The sequence below is a fragment of the Gymnogyps californianus genome, chromosome 9 (assembly GCF_018139145.2).
Source record: "Gymnogyps californianus isolate 813 chromosome 9, ASM1813914v2, whole genome shotgun sequence".
In the NCBI taxonomy this organism is placed as follows: domain Eukaryota; kingdom Metazoa; phylum Chordata; class Aves; order Accipitriformes; family Cathartidae; genus Gymnogyps; species Gymnogyps californianus.
In genome coordinates, this window is record NC_059479.1 from 15,617,121 (window position 1) to 15,634,412 (window position 17,292).

The window sequence follows — 17,292 nt, forward strand, 5'->3', positions numbered from 1 at the left end:
GAAATCATTTTCATTTCTATGCTATTAGATTTACCTGAAGGTGAACTGCTGGATGGACGTGACATCAGAGTCTTCTGTCTGCATACCATGTTGTTTTGGTTTTCATTTTACAAGGTACAACCAAAATGAACACGTATCCTGCACTAGCCACATCTCAAACTACTTGGCACTGTCTCTCTTGGGTTTGAAATCCCACAGCAGTCCTGCAAATGGAAGTTACCATACTGTGTAAAACTTCCCAGATGCAAATAAAATGTCTTTAAAAAAAAAAAAAGACCATCTGAGCAAGTTAAAAGCCACTTAAAGAAACAGTCAGGCAGAAGGAAACAAAACCATTTCATTTGGCTCTGAGTAGAAACAGCACTTACTAAGAGTTGCCAGCTGCAAGACCAGGCAGTGTGAGACCGCAATTTCCCTGGGTATGTACACACGCATGCACAAAACCACACACCCCCTGGCACCCAGTACCTGTCAGCCCTGGGCTTGGCACTGCCTCCAGCCTCCCAGCACAGCTGGCTTGCACTCAGACATAGTAGTCGTCCCTATCCCTACAAACATAACAGAGGATCACATAGAGGATGAGCAGGATGGTGAAAAGGAGGAGCGCAAGGAAAACAGCCTTTGCCTCCAGGGACACCCCAGGCTGCATGTCCCCGGGTGAGGGTGGGAAGCTGGGACGCAGCGGGAGGCACTGCTGTACGTGTGAATGCGTGTGTCTGTGCCACACATGCACGGGCGCATCCCAGGGAGAGCTCTGGGGCCCCCATTCAATCCCAGCCCTGCCTGCAAAGTCCTTCTTTCCACCATCTTTTCTGTGCCCGCTGCATCCCCACTGCACAGCACGGCTTTGTTGCTTGCAGGGAGAACAGGTATTTTACAGGCAGAAAAATGTCACCCAGCGTGTTTGTCAGATCCGACAGCAGCTGCTAAGCAGCCAGATCGTAACTTTTCCTCCAGAGGAGAGAAGGGGGAAAAGTCTACTATCTTATAGGGGGCTAAATTTGCTATATATTTCTTTGGGGGAAAAAGCAGATAAAATGAGTGGAGGTTTTCTCAGCTCTGGCACCTGCAGGCTGGATCCAACAGCAGAGCTGTCTTCTTTCTGTCTAGTTACCCCCTTTTTTTTTTTTTAGCTTCGTCTCTGTCATGTTTTCTATAACTAGGGATTTCTTTCCTAGTTCTTTGTCCTTTGTAGGAACTATTTTGCTGCCTGGGCAGTCAGCCAAACATTGTAACTGCAGAAGAAATCTTTCTTGATTTACTCCTACAGACCTTCATGAATATTCTTAGAAATGGCATGCTGCTTTATTAGACTTCTGAATTATTAACAGTTCTCAGGTTAAGATAATTCTTTGTTAATATTATTTTGACTTTGTTTTATGATTGCATCTGGCTGACGATAATGCTTACAGGTACTGTCTTGTCTAGTAGCTTCTTTATGCATTGCAGTAGATGTATTTTATCTTGGATAAATACATTATGCATAATTGTTCTCTTTTCCAAACTAGTAGGGCTCAACTTTTGAAAAAGCAGAATGACAAACAAGGTTCTAGTTTCCAATTTTTTAAGCCTGGTAATTCTTTGGTTCCTTAGAAGCTTGTGTACTGCCCTGCCACAGGTCCTATCATATGGGCACTTTTCATCTTAGCAGTCTTTGGAGATTGCCTAGCCCTCATCCTTTCCTTTCCTTCTCTTTTCTTCCACTATGTTTTCATGCTTCTCTCTCATCCTGATTTCTTACCAATCTCCTCACACACCCTCCCCGCTGCCATTACTTGTGCTGGCATGTCCTTGCTTTCTTGTAGCCTTTGACATACCCTTACCTTATCAGTTGGATATATTGTGCAGAAAGCCCCTGGTGTGGAAGTCTGTCAGCTATTTGTGCTGTTGCCAATGGAGTTAATATTGTATCTACAATTTGCCAGTGAATATCTCCAGATGAATCACATCTTTGAGTAGATTGTATTAGCTAATGAATACTGTCAAGGGCTACAAGTAGCTATGGCATTTAATAAATCACATTGCACGTAAGCCTGGCTTCTTAGCTGGTATAAATTACCAGTCCTGTTAGCACTGGATGAAGACTTAGACCATTTACTTTTCAGTCCTTTTTTCATCTTTCTGCAGAAGCTAGAGCTTAAGATATGATTGAATTTTTCTTTTATTAGCATTTCACTTGCAATATAATCTTGATTAGTGAGGAGCTATGGGGATTTTCAGTTCAGAAAGAGTCATCAGATAATCTGTGTCGATATAGAGTCATCATATAATCTGTCCTGATCTGCTATATAATTTCATAACCCTTGTTACAGTCAAGCTCATTGACTTGAGTTTGATTAGCATATATCTTCCAGAGAGGCACCCGGCCTTCATTTAAAAATGAAATCTCCTGTTTCTCAGCGTCATTTGTTCCAACAGCTAATTACTTTCACTTAAAAAACAAAAAAGACAAAAGAAACCCCAGCTCTCTCCTCTCTAACCAACATTTGTTTAGCTGAAGTCCTCAGCCTTGATTCTTGTTATGCCTCTCCTAGCTTGGCTGAAGTGTCTTTTAGTACCTAATATTTTGTCTCCAAGAGGGTACGTACATAACATAATTAAGTGATCTCAGTGTCTTTGAAATACACTCAACTCCTTATGACAATTTTTTCTGAGCACTTAATCACTTTTGCAGCATTTCATCACTATCTGCACAATTTTCAACATTCGTCCTGATGCAAGGACATTTAAAAGGGTGATGTGAGCAATTTCAGAATATGCAATGAAAGTAGTTCTCAGCCTTTTTAGAATGGACTTTTTTCCCTTATTTTTTTGCTTTTTTCTTACTGTACACATTGATTCATATCTAGACTAATAAGGAAATGTATTGTACAGGCAGTTTCCACAATAATAAACCAGAACTAAACCCTTGAAATCGTGTCCACAGAAGAGGGATTACCAATAATGTAGTTTAAAAGAATGCTGGCAGAAAAACTGCCTCCTTCTCCATGTTACTTTTGTATTCCATTGGGCATGTGTACAGTCCAAGGACAAAGCTATATAACACATGAAGACTGCTTTTAGTTCTTCAGGCAACTTGCTGGGTAATGCTGAATAAACAAGTTAACCTAATTTTTTTCCACCTTTAAAATAACACTTTGAGATTTCCTAGTAATTTTCTGGAGATAAATTTTAACAAGCATTACATATCAGTGCCCTACCAATCAGCTGGACATTTAAACAAATATAGTGAGGTGACTGTTTCCAATGAGAGTATAGAAAGGAAAACCAGCCATTAAAAAAGGCTGGTTTGAGAGGGGCACATCCCTAGGTGTTATTCCAATGCAACCGCAAAGATGAAAATTTGTCCAAAACTTGTCCATTGCTACCTCTGCTTCTACCACCTAGAAGGAGCTAAGCCCACAGTGGGTAGCATACCTAAGTCCAAACCCACTTCTTCTGTCTCCTTGTGTTCTTACTTTCTCTGGTATCTTCCCTTCCAGCAGCATTTGTTAATATTTCATTTCAATGTAAGATTAGCCTGTTCAATCCAATGGTGGCCAGATATCACTATCAGTTAGTGGGAAGGTCCCTGAAGACAACCAGACAATCATGATGTGTCCAAATGACGTGTGATTTAACGCTATAAATAAAATATGACAACAGCCATGTCACAAATTGCAGCAGAAACGAAGTGGCAGAATCACAAACAAAATCTGCCTCCAGATCCTCTGGACTTGGCTTTACTAATAGTTTGAAGAATGTCTGATGAGGATTTCTATTAACACATACAAGACAGTTACTCAAGCTTACTCAAGTGTGAGATAAAAAATGAACAGGTAACAAATATGACATTTTGAACAGATTCAGAACAGGTTATCTAAGCCCATATTTTTAAAATAACCAAGCTCAGTGCTTAACTGCTGAAACGCAGTCATAAATTTAAAAGGAAATATAACACAACCTGAGATAAACATTGCTGACATGACTCCGGGGTTGCAAAAGAGTATGTTCCTTTATGTCTCTCTGCAGCAAGCCTCTTGACAGAGTCTGAATGTGAGCAGCCAGTTAGCGCACCCAGGCTTTCTGAAGCACGAAGTGAACACAAATTTAAGTCGACAAAAGAACTGGATATAAACACCGTTCTTCACCATGCAGTCTGACATATTGTTTGGGGTTTTTTTCCAGTAAAGGCTGCAGAATTGTGCTAGTCCATCAAAAACCTTTTTAAACATAAGCCAAAAAAGGCCATACTGATTCCCCAAAACGAAGTTAACTGGCTTTTTTTTAATATATATTTGAAACATTTCTCGGTGAGCCCTGGCTTATGACAGCTTTTAGTAGAGCTGTTCCCTAAATTCCAAACATACATCGCCATATGCCCTAAAGGCCACCGCACTCCCGACCACTGCGGGCAGCTCCCTGCTTTCGGCCCGGCGGCCCTCAGGCGCCACTCCCAAAAGGAGGCTTCAGCGGGGAGAGGCCCGGGCCGCCTTCTCCCGGTAGGGAACGGCCTGCCAGCCGCCGGGCCTCGGGCACGACCCCAAACACGACCCGCTGCCGCGGAGGGGTGCCCCGCGCCCGCCCGGAGGGCTGACGAGGGAGCGGCGGGGCGAGAGCCGCGCCGCCACCTCCCCGCCCGAGTCAACGCCCGGCCCATCTGCTGGCACAGCTTCCGTCTTGCTTAGGGCGCGTGCGCAGTGCTCGCCCGCGAAGCCCGGTAGAGAGGGCCGCCCGTTTCCCGGCGGAGGAACGCCGCCGCGAGGGGGGCTGGCGGGCGGCGCGCATGCGCGGTGCGGGCTGCCCGGTTCCGGCGGGGGCGGAGCGGCGGCGAGGCCAGGCCAGGCTCCGGTGGCGGCGGCCACGCCATGCGTACCTGGTAGAGTGCGGCGGGGGCGGAGGGTCGAGCCGCAATGAACCTGCGCGGCTTGTTCCAGGATTTCAACCCCAGGTGAGGGCGGCCCGGCGCTTAACGGGCGGCTTCGGGCCGCGCCGCCGCGTCAGGGCCCGTTCGGCGGGCCGCTGCCGGTCCGCACGGTGGCGGAGCGGCACCTGGCCCGGTCCCGGCGGCTCCCTGTCCCGGCGTAGCGCTGCCGTTGGGCGGAGGCTCCGCTCCCCCGCGCCGGTAGCGGGACGCGTCTGGAAGCGGCGGGGCGGCGGGGCCCGAGCTGCCGCCGGGATGAGGCGGAGCCGGCGGCGAGGGGCGCGGGGGGAAGCACCGCCGGCACCGGCTCCGCTGCCGCTCCCCGCCCCGCCCGCGGCAGAGCCGCTCGGCGTGGGGTCTCGGCGCGGCCGCGCAGCGCGGCGGGTCGCCGGGGGCGGAAGCCGGCTTCGGCAGCGTTAGCCCGGGAGCGCGCTGGGGAGCGGCGCCGGCCCGGTCCGGAGCAGCGGTGGTGCGTGCCATCCTCCAGCGTTTCTCGGCTGCAGGTGGCCCTTCCGCACGGCGGGTGGAAGCGCTCCGGTACCGGCGGCTCGGGGGGGGGCGTTTCGAACACGCTGTTCCTGGCCTGTTTCCTTCCCAGCGCCCGCGGGTGTCGGTACGTGCTCCCCTCGGCTGGTTCTTGATCGGGGTGGCTGTGAACGCCGGCATCCGTCATCTGGTTTCCAGGCCCAATTCCAGTCATCTTTTTTGTTTTATTATGTAACTTTCTCAGATTACTCCAAGTCTCGTTCTGGATTTTGAATTTTCCAACTTGATGATTTGGGGTATAAAGCTTTATACTGGAAAGCAAAATTGCCTTACGCTCTAACACAGGCATTTAGTGTATGGTAAACACTCAATTTTTGCAGGTGTGAAGGTATCGTGCTTAACAATCCTAGTCTAGAGAATTGCTGATGGTGATTCTTCATTCTGGGCTCTCTTACAATTAACAAGGTGATAGTCACTACAACTGGGCTTCTGCTGTCTTGCCAAGCAAATACGGATACATGTAACTGTTAAAGAAGCTGAGAGAATGAGTTGAATTTTACTGGTTTTGTTGTTGCCAGGTATTTTAAGACCGCAGAATAAAGGCCCGCAAGTAACTTTTTCAGGGCGGCATGAAATACCGAGAGTCCTGGAAAAATCTTGCTTGTGAAAGAGGCCTTACATGATTGCAGTTACAAAAAGCTGTGCTCAGTCGGTTGTTTAAGACAAACAGAACGGTAACCAATGCTTCAGGAAGTGCATTGTTGCAGAGAGGCTGAAATAAACAATTGAAATATGTGTGGTTGGAAGTAATGGAAAAGTAGGAACAGAAGTTCCAGAAGCTTATAAAGTTTTGTTATTGTTAAGCAATGCTTGCAGCTTATTTGGATGCTGTCTAAATGATGAATGAGCAAGCTGGATGTTGCAGATAATTTAATCTTGAGTGTTTTGATGTTTACTGGAACACTCAGGGAGCAGTGGTATTTTACCACATGGCATTTTACTTCTGTATTTATTGAGGAGCCAGAGAAAGTACAAATTACACAAATATTGAATGTTGGAAAAGTACGAATAGCTTAGGAAGCTGAGGGATCTCATTGCTGCTGTGAAGAGTGACTGTTGGTCTATATCATCCTATCCTGAGGTAGTTTCATCAAGCATGCGAGGAGATGCTGACACAGTAAAACTGCTTTTTCTTATTAAGGGGCAGCTGAGACACTTGTTCTGAATAGAGACAAAGCAGCTTGATATCTAAACGAGGCAATGCTGCTCTAATGAATGTTTTATTATTTGATGAGAGCGAAAGTGGTTAGTTTGAGTTGTGCTGTTGGAGTAAGGGTAGTATTCCTGACTATTGCTGCTTTACTCTGTAGCAAGTATGTACTCTGTTCCTTAGGTTATCCATGTTTTAAAATACATATAATTACTTCACTGAAGTGGTGTTGAAGTCTAATTACATGTTTTATAAAGCAGTCTGTGATCCTCTGGTGAATGGGTGGGTGACTTTTTCCCTTCCTGTAGTGTGAGGAAATCATGTACTACGTCACTATTTTGTCTCATTTTTTTGGTGGTACGAGCAATTGCTGTGCCACTGCTCTCAAGTATTCCGGACACATTTATTCATTCTTAGGTTGACTAGTTTATAAAATATATCAACATAACTATTTTAAACTTGTAAGCACCATCCTCAGTATTCCAGTTAGAAACTTCACTCTATAATCAGTAACTTTGTTAAAAGTTTAACCTGATTTTTTTTTTCTTTTCTATAATGTTGCTTTTTCTAACTGAATGTAAAAATAAAAAAAAATCATCTCTGGATTCTGCCTCTATTATAATATGTAATAGTTTTTAATCTTTAGTTAAAAATAGTGTGGATAAAATTACGTACATTATGTAAGTGAGTTTTGAATGTCAAAAACTCTCTCATTTGATTTGTATGAAAGAACACATTTTCTGAAAACACGTACAACTGGTGTATTTCTGAACCTCTAACAATACAGCTCCTGACTGGATCCTTGTGGGAGGGAACTATTTATAGATGTCCATTCATTAAGTTTGTCATGCAAGAATGCTTTTGATGTGTTCCCTTGAAGCAATGGTTTTGTAAGTGAAAGAGATGACATATGCTATATTTATGATGAAATACTTGACTCTTCAGAACTGATCTGATTCTTTGCAAAGACGTTTGACACACGTTTTCTGTTAGCAAGTATCCTGATTAAATTTCAGCTATGACCAATTTCCTTCTTCTCTACAAAGTTCATGTTAAGTTGCCTGCCTTAATTTCTGGTTTTTTGTTTGTTTAATAGCAAATTTCTTATTTATGCCTGCCTGCTGCTTTTTTCCGTGTTGCTCTCTCTACGTCTGGATGACAAAATTCAATGGAGTTACTGGGCTGTATTTGCTCCAATATGGCTATGGAAGTTAATGGTGATTGTTGGTGCCTCAGTGGGAACAGGAGTATGGGCCCGAAACCCACAGTATCGGTAAGTTGAGGATATTTATTTTGCAAAACAGATGGAACATAATGTGTTTTCTGTACTGAATCAAATTCATAAATAGGGTTTTTAACAGCATAAGATATAGCATCCAGAAGGTTTGTTTTCAACATATTTAAAATAATTGCCATAACCTATAGTGTATGCAAACAGCTTTATGCAGCTATGGATGTCTTAATCCTAGTTGCAACAGTTTATCACAGGCTTCGACAATATTGTCTTTGAGAAGCTAAAACTTCTCATGGAGTGACTTTTTGCACTTTTCTATTAGAACGCTGGGACTTCTTTGCTTTAGTATAAGCCATATAGAAATATGTATCTTCATATGCACTAGGAATATACTATATTTAATTGGTTTATTTTCTAAATCAGTTTCCCAAAATGTACAGATCATCCTGAAGAATGTTGGGTTTTTTTCTCCTCGATGTGCATGTAACCTCAGTGAACATATGGATGAATACGTAGCGATTCTTGAATATGCCATGAACATAAAGAATTTTTTTCAGACTTTAGTTGCAGTTTTATAAGAAATATTCAAGTAGTTTAATACACTAATATAGGCAAATGTGTAACATTTGTAAAGTAAGATGGTTGTGGGAACAAATTCTGTAAATTCCTTTTCGTTTTTGTCAAAGTTGTTTAACATTGATATTTTAATTGTCAGTCTAGGGTAGAATAACTTTTAGACCTTTAGATACATCAGTGTTTACTGTAATCTGAGTAGGATGTGAATTTGAAAATGCTAGGGGAAAAGAAAAACTACCTTAAATGAAGTGCAATAAATTCAATCCTCTTTTTTATCTATGGTGAATATTAAATGAAAAATTTTGTGCACAGGTCTCATTCTGATACACTATATTGTGTTGTTCAGGTCTTGTTTGCCCCTTCTAGTGATGGTTCTACTTGTGTAGGAAAAAGTGTGGTTTCTCTATGCGTGCTGTTATTTTGCAGGCATTTTGCTGTTTAGTAATACATAATATTCTGTTGCAATACGTTGATTTTAGCGAATAAAGAAATTCTGGGGAAAGATGTTGATTCAGTGAAAGCTGGTGCAGGAACCAAACAGTTAATTTTAGACTTAGCTTATTTCCTAACAGCCTGCATGATATCTGAGTGTTCACACAGTAACAAAGAAATCCTGTTTTATCTGCACAGCTATGGAATCCTTAGAAAATTTTCAAGTTTTAAAAATCCCACTGCCCCCTTTGAGTAAGATACTTTAAATGTGCAGCTTTATGGGCAAGAAATCCTCTTATGTCATCAGGAGTGCAGTTTAGTAGTAGCTCTTTGGGCATAATGTGTACATTTATTAAAAACAAGTGTTAATATCTGAAACTTAACATCCCGAGACACTTTGTTTACAGTTGTTTGCAGGATAGTGTGCTTTCCTATTGACAAGTAAACTGAACGCTTCCTTATCCTCTCTTTAGAGCAGAAGGAGAAACCTGTGTGGAGTTCAAAGCTATGTTGATTGCAGTAGGCATCCACCTGCTACTGCTGATGTTTGAAGTTCTGGTGTGTGACAGGATCGAAAGAGGAACCCATTTCTGGCTTCTGGTCTTCATGCCATTATTCTTTGTATCTCCCGTGTCAGTTGCAGCTTGTGTGTGGGGATTCCGACATGACAGGTCTCTGGAGGTAATGCTTCATTTGTTACCTGTAAAATTTGTGGCAATGCAAGACTTTGTATCAATTCGGATACAGTTCATCTCTCAGTAAAGCATGATATGGATGACTGCATCAGCTGAATTAATTGTTTGCACTGACCTGCTGGAGTGAAAAATCAGGATCAGGAATAATACCATTTTTTCTAATCCCTTCTAGTTTTTTCAACTACCAAATTGCAGTATGTTTTAAACCTGTCTTTTTATTATTTTGTGTTAAAAGGACTCGCCACTAACTCTGCAATATGGACTAATACTAGACACTAAAATGGAAATTACTGAAGAAAATTCCACTGATAGTAAGCACTGTCCCTAGGCAGAATTGAACTGTCAGAGCCCTAGATAATCGGGGTTGAAATATTTCTTACTATCCCAATCTGTGTGCTTAATCGTCAATTTGAGAATGCGGATGGGAGGCATATACAGTAGTTTTTTTACTTTCTGCCTCTATCTTTCCTCTCTAACTCACTCCTTTTGGTTTTGGAAGAACTTTGCAAGGATTGTCAAGATCTTCCCATGGTTGTGGCATTTTGCAATAAATTTAGAATTCTTATTGAACTGGTATTTTTTTTAAGGTGGCTTTCTTTTTTTTTCTTTTTTTCTTTTTTTTTTTTGCCATGTCCTCAAACTACCCCATGACAATTAAAAATCCGATTTTTAGATGAGGTTCAGCTTTTTCAGGTTTTTAATTTCAAGGGAATGTTTCTCTAACATTAGCATAAGCTGAGTTCATCTCGAGAGAGAGAGAAACATTTTTGGTAAGTGATTGTTAGGATGGCTGGTAAACTGATACCTTAAATTGTTGATTTAAAAATATTGCAAATAGAATTTCATTTTGCAGAGTTCTAGTCACCATTAACCATTCCTAAAAGTAAAATTTGTGTAGAAGTATTTGCCTTCTAATGGATGATGCTTGATTACCCATTGATTTACAGATGACTGCACAGCTGCTAAGTACTGGCAGAAAAAAATGGAATCCATTCACCCCTAAAAGGCAACAGCTGTCTCAAAGAAAATAAGTTATGCAGTTGATCTGTCAACTCTTTTTTTTCTTTTTTTTTTTTCTTTTTTTACTATTTTGTCATCTTCACTTAGTGCTGTTCTACCTTCTTTTCTTTTTACTCTGGGAAGATTTCGTTATTTCCCTTTCATTTGCTAGAAACATAAGAGGGGCCTGTCTTTAATCCAGGGTATTAATTTTTTGCATGAGTAATCAAAGTAGTTGTTTAATATATTATTATTTTCATAATTATTTAATCGGAAAGATATTGTCTACTTGTTCCTCTTCTGAAACTGATTAGGTGATCAGTAAGTACATAGTGGGATTTTGTCTATGTATCATCATCAGAAGCTTTCTTTTATGTGTTATGCTTTTTATAGTCAATAAAGCACGATTTATTTAAGGCATATTGAATTCATTAAATTGTGAGCCTAGCCACTCCAAATGTACATGCACTTGCCATATATAGGTCAAATGTTAATTTGATTCTAAAAATTATTTATAGCAATGGATCCTCTGATTTTTTTAATTTTTCTCTCTATTTGCTCTTGCAGTTTTCAGGTTGCTTTGTCTTATGCTTGAGTGGGGGGCGGTTCTAGTGGTTTATTCTTTTTAGAAAGCCAGTGGTACAAAATTATTTTAAATCTAGTTTTCCATTCTTTTCAAAGTAACCTGTACTTCAACAGTAAAGACTTCAGTGCAGTCTCTGAAGTAGGGAAGTGTCTGCTGCCTGTTGAAATTCACAGTACAGGGAGTCAAAAATCCAAAGGCATTTATCCAAGAGATTGTAGTACACAATCATATGTTAGTGAAAAGCAGCATGTAGTGTCTGCCTTCTGAGAAATATTACATTTCAAAGATGCCTTACATCCCTACATGTTTTTTAAAATGGAAAATGTTTCTAACTTACATTCAAGAGCTTCAGTTAGTCTTTTCAGACAATAATTCTCTGTTGGATCTTTGAAATTCCTACCCATGTAGGGTTGCCCATAAATTTAGAAATGAAATCTTGCCAAGTCTGATGGTATTTCATTGTTTCACTTTGTTCAAGCTAGACACAAACTTGATTTTTTTTTTTAAAGAATAATTTAGGGTTCGTTCTCATAGTGGCAAGTGGGACACACGAAAAGCTTTCATTAACGTTTTTAATGAGAAGTATTGCTTTTCTGTATTGCCTCAAAACCCAAGTGTCTTCAGTGTCATTTTAAATGTCTCTCAATTATACAGTAAATGATTGAATTCAGATGTCATCTTCCACTATTCTATGTATATCCCCCCCCCGATAGAGCTGGGACTTTTGAGCTTTCTTTTTTCAGTCTGATTAGTTTGGCTTTTCTTACTTCTTTAATCACTCTAAGTGTTGCAGGTAGTGCTTTTGTTTTATTTTTTTTTTAAATACCAGGAAGATCTTTCCTCAGGAGACCGCTGCCTCTACAGTTACTCTATTGGGATCACAGCCTCCCAAATTTAGGGATGCTTAGTAATAGCTAGTGTAAATGCAAATGATGTTCCATCTTGCAGTGATAAGCATGGAGTCAGAAAAGTCCTTTGACAGTTTCTTTGGTTATATTGGAAATAGCTTTATCATGCTAAGAGTTAACTAATATGTATTTTCTTTTTCTAGCTGGAAATCTTGTGTTCAGTCAATATTCTACAGTTCATATTTATTGCACTCAGACTAGACGAGATCATCAGATGGCCGTGGCTTGTATGTAACAAGTGTTTTCTTCTTATCCTTGTTTAAAGGCTGAATTTCATAAAGATATTTACTATAGGGAACAGTTACTGTATGATCAGAGTCCATGATCACATTTTTGCTCGCTTAACAATCCCTTCACTGAAGGTCTGGCATTTCATTCAGTTGTCATGGGAAACAGAGGCTGTTCTTTGAGCATTTCATCCTTCGGGGGAGAGGGATGTGGCATCAACTGCGATTAATCTCTGATCAGTTGTTGAAAGAGAAATCCTAACCAAAAGTTTCCAATGGGAACACTAAACTAGCCATGAAAATGATTGGTGACTTAGGGAATGTGTTGGTGAATATGGTGTGGTAGATAACTTGTTTTATTTGTTGTGTTACCATGCATGTAAATCCACTTATTGTGCAAGTGGTCACTGTCAAAACTGCTGAGATCTCCTGTCCCAAGTGCCTTTACAATACAAAAAGCACTGTTTCTGTCTCTGGGTTTTTGTAAACTACCATAAAACTGATAATCTGGCACGATTATGTCTGTCCTTTCTATTTTCCAAAAAACTAGGAAAATGATCTAATTTAGAAACTGTTTCAAGTAAGGTGTCCAGTGTAGAAAATACTTGCTAAAATCAATTTCAGGTACTGTTTGAGCCCATGTGAAGTCACAGAAGTCTTATTAAAGGTGAACTGCATTGACTTAATTTTAAATTGTTTCAGCTTGATGGGGTTTAGAAAGCTAAGTGAGGACCCCCAAAGAGCTGATATGGCTCATAACAGCACACGCAATTTGTGAAGCTTTTCTGTTAGAGATTGTATTAGCTAAAGAGCATTAGACTTAAATTTCTTTTTCTTGTTTAGACTTAATATGTAGACTTGCTTTATTTAAAAAAAACCCCACACCTGAAACAAATCGAACTGATAAAAATGTATCACTGTCGGGGGGGGGAAAAGCAGTTAATTTCTTTTTCTTTCAGGTTGTTTGTGTTCCACTGTGGATCTTGATGTCCTTTCTGTGTCTGGTAGTGCTCTATTACATCGTATGGTCTGTTCTATTCTTGCGCTCTATGGATGTGATTGCTGAGCAAAGGAGGACACACATAACGATGGCTGTCAGCTGGATGACAATTGTAGTTCCACTGCTCACATTTGAGGTAGAAAAAAAGCATAACGAGTTTTATGTATCTTGTTTTTTCCAGTGAGTGATGAATGTTGCTCTGTCTCTTTTTATACTTGCTAAAATGAGAATACTGCTTTTTGTTTTGGCATAAAATATTAACAGCAAATGTGAAAGAAAAACAAGAATTCTATGTTTCTTCGAAGTTTTTTGAGTAAAATATGCATCACATTGGAACTGTAACTGCATGTTTCTGTGGAGGCCATTTTTCTTCACAGATGTGTGAAGTTAAAGATCTGAGATCAGCATATCTTTTAAGAAGCTTGAAAGTGGGTATTGCAATTGAACTGACATGGTACCATTTTTTTGCCATTTAGATCTTACTAGTACACAGACTGGATGGGCATAATTCTTTTTCATTTATACCCATATTTGTTCCTCTCTGGCTTTCACTGATAACTTTAATGGCAACAACATTTGGACAAAAAGGAGGAAATCACTGTAAGTATTTAAAAACCATGGAAACCGATTGAAACTCAAGGCTTCAATGCATTTTATTAAGATTTGTCTTTTCAAAAAGGGCTTTATTGTGTATACCTTCTCATGAAAGAATTCAGATGTGTCTATTACTATTGTTTTCAGGTGACTTTAGTAAGTTTTCAGTGTTTGTAGTGTCTCTTGCTTTTCTTTCTTATTCCTGTAAGAGCATAACTTCTGCTGGGACGAAACTTGAAATCTCAATGGGATTTGAATTGTAACTTAGCCTTTTATCCTTCCTTATTTCCACGGGTTTCATTCTCACGGGACGTGACTGGATCTTTCTACTCCGGCTTCTGAAAATAGTGTGGCACCTACCATTTTTAATTAGCATTTGCCCTAGTAGCCTGAGCTAGTATTCTCTTTCCTCTTTGGCCAAACAGTGCTCTCTGCTGCTTGCTTGTAGCTTCAGTTGCCTGAGCGGCCAGGGTAGATTTTCTAGGCTTTTATCCCCACCACAACTGGCACTGCCAAAAGGAGCGTTTGCACTTTCAGCCATCTAACGTTACTGAACCAGTGCAGATGAGTAGCTCTTCCCATCCACATTGCAGTTCATGTTCTTTGTTGACAAGGCAATAAGATTAGGATTTTTCAGAGCTGAAAGGAACCAGCTGTGATGTTTGCCATATAAACTCACTGCAGTTTTGGTCTGCTTGTGAAGTGTATTGAGAATTTCTTTCTTCGGTCATGACTAAGCCTATTTCCATACATTTAGCTTGCTTTTATGTTGTTATTGTATGGAAGATTGTTACTGGTGATTTTTTTTTTTTTTTTCCTTCCCCCAATGGATGCCCTCAATAATTTATGGCCAAATTAGTCTTTTGGAAAGCCACCTGTCATTTTATCTTCTGTAGGCTTAGTAAATATTTATGCAAATTTTTAAAAAAGACTATGCACCTGAAGTGAGCCTCAGAAGATTGCACGAAAATCCGCCTTGAAAGTGCTAAGCGAAATACACCAGTTGGCCATGAAGTATCATCTCTGCAAAAGGATGGGTTGTATGGGATCTTCCCTGGCAAATGCTTAATACCTTGCTTTCGTTCAGTGTGAAAGATTTGACCTGGGCAGGCTGTTCCTTTTAAACACTGACCTTTGGTATTGGTTACTAGAGGAGTGCCATCTGCTGAATTACAGTAAGTGCCTCTTACTTAAACACTCTCTTTCCAAGTCTTTGCATATAGCAAAATACATGACAAACACAGAAGGTGTACCGTTTTCTCATCTAGCGCAGGTAATGCCAAGGATGAGGTACTCCTGGCATCACATCGTATTTGGCTAACAACAAAAGTATTCGGGGACTACTGAATACGTACCTTTACTAATCTGCCTGCCTATGCTGTCCCATTCCCTCTGGTATTGTAACCTATGTGTATCAAACAAAAGGTGGCCTGAATGTCTTCCCATGTGGCACTGATTGCTTTGATTGAGATGCAGAGTCTTTTGTGTTCTTTCTCTGGGTACTGATGTGACTGGCACTGCTTAACATGTGAAACGAAATGGATCCTTGCTGTGGTAGTCTAGCTGTAATTTATACATACGGATATATACACAGACATGCATGTGCAGACAGGCAGAGGCATGCAAATGCATGCCTATATTCTGTATGTACATCTGTGTGTATATAATCTGAACTGTAATGTTATATGATATAGGTGTAAGTAACACACTGAGAAGCAGCACTAAAAAATTTTATATTGTTCATATGCAAACAATCAAGAGAACTTAAACGAGATTGTATAGTCTGCCTATTTCATGAAATTTTCATTCTGTTCTGCAATCATGTGAAATGATTTATTTTTTTTTTTAGGGTGGTTTGGAATTCGCAAAGACTTTTGCCAGTTCCTGCTTGAAATTTTCCCATTCTTACGAGAATATGGAAATATTTCTTACGATCTTCATCATGAAGATACTGAGGAAACAGAAGAAACACCGCTGCCCGAACCACCAAAAATTGCACCGATGTTTCGAAAAAAGACTGGAGTGGTCATTACACAGAGTCCTGGAAAATACGTGATTCCACCTCCCAAGTTAAACATTGATATGCCAGATTAAGATGCCAGTAGCATATTAAACTTGAACTGGGAATCAGCAGACAAATGTATTTCATCTCATGCCTTGTCCCAATTACTTTAAAATAGATATTGCTGAATCAGTGGCTTGGATTACACAAATCAGAGATCTTGAAGATAATCTGAGAGCTTTTCCAGAGATAAGTGGTGGTCTAATTTGTGAACCTTCCTGACGGGTTGGTTGCCTGTATAGTATTTATATGAACATTTTAGCAGTGTAATATATTGTTTAAAAGTCTTGTCCTGTACAGTATAAGTATTATCTAAAAGTATTTTTTTAAAAACGCTGTATGAAATTCCTGTGCTGTTCCAGGTGTCTTTTAGGTCCTAAATATACACGTGATTTCCATGTCTGGTTTAAATGCTTTTTTGGGGTTGCCTCAGCATAGTACCTCATTTACGTCTTTCTCTGTTCAGCCACAATCATTGTCTTAACCGCAGAGGCACAGGAGTGTTGCACTTCTCAGGCAAGACTGGAAAGCTTTTGGGGGGAAACAGAATGTATAGCAACTTATATGATGTTTTTGAGTTAGCTATGTAAATTTTCCTGTAAGTATGTCAACTTTTGCACTGGCTTGGGAGTTGTGTTGCTTTTGCTGCTTTTCCAGTTTCATGTTTTAATTCTTCTTGAGCAGCATGTACACCATTCTGACTGGCTGTTTAATAAGCTGTTCCCTCTTGCGTTGTGCATGCCATCTATGCCAGAAACATTCGTTGTAGGTTTTACAGCTGTTGGTTAGCTGGTAAAAACATCATAGCTTGGTCTTCATTACCAGCTTTGTGTAAATAAGTCAGCTTTTCAGGACAGGAACTCATTGGTGTTGGTATAGCATTTTCTTGTTTGAAGAAAGACCTCCTTTGACAGGTTGTCTTGGACTTCCAGGTGCTTTAGAGGAATTTAGTCTTTGAAACCTCTATTCCAGCAGCTCCTAAAAACAGATGTTGGATACTCCCACATCCTTGCAGCTGCTCTTTGTGTTTAGGGGAACCCACAGTTTAGGCAGCTTAAATACCACGGGTCACGTTTCCTTAGCGTTAGCATGGCAATGAGATAAGAGCAAAGAGTGTATGGATGTTTCTGCATGTGTGAAAGGTGCGCACCTGAAACACTTCAGAGATGTGGCGCTTTTATTCCTAACACTGCAGACCTCCCTCTTCCTTCCTGTGGACGACCTACTAGCTGAAACCCAACACAGCACTGTCCTATCCTACACTTGAAATTTCATTGCAGTTTTATTTACTTTTTGGCTCTTGAGTCAAAAAACCCACCAACACTCTGTAAATGAGAAGCAACAAGCACTATTTAGCACTTGCTGCTGCTGCTTCATTTC

General features: G+C 40.5%; 1 protein-coding gene across 2 annotated transcripts; it reads left to right on the top strand.

Moving 5' to 3' along the window:
- The first annotated feature begins 4,855 nt into the window (after positions 1–4,855).
- On the top strand, positions 4,856–16,310 carry TMEM185A (transmembrane protein 185A). 2 transcript variants are annotated; one of them, XM_050901736.1, is made up of 7 exons: positions 4,856–4,930; positions 7,696–7,872; positions 9,315–9,522; positions 12,173–12,256; positions 13,216–13,392; positions 13,733–13,856; positions 15,700–16,310. In XM_050901736.1, the coding sequence occupies exons 1-7, from the start codon at positions 4,893–4,895 to the stop codon at positions 15,942–15,944; spliced, it is 1,053 nt and encodes a 350-aa protein (XP_050757693.1). In that variant the 5' UTR covers positions 4,856–4,892; the 3' UTR covers positions 15,945–16,310. The 2 variants fall into 2 exon arrangements, with proteins under 2 accessions (XP_050757693.1, XP_050757694.1); XM_050901737.1 differs by lacking the exon at positions 7,696–7,872.
- The last annotated feature ends 982 nt before the right edge of the window (positions 16,311–17,292 follow it).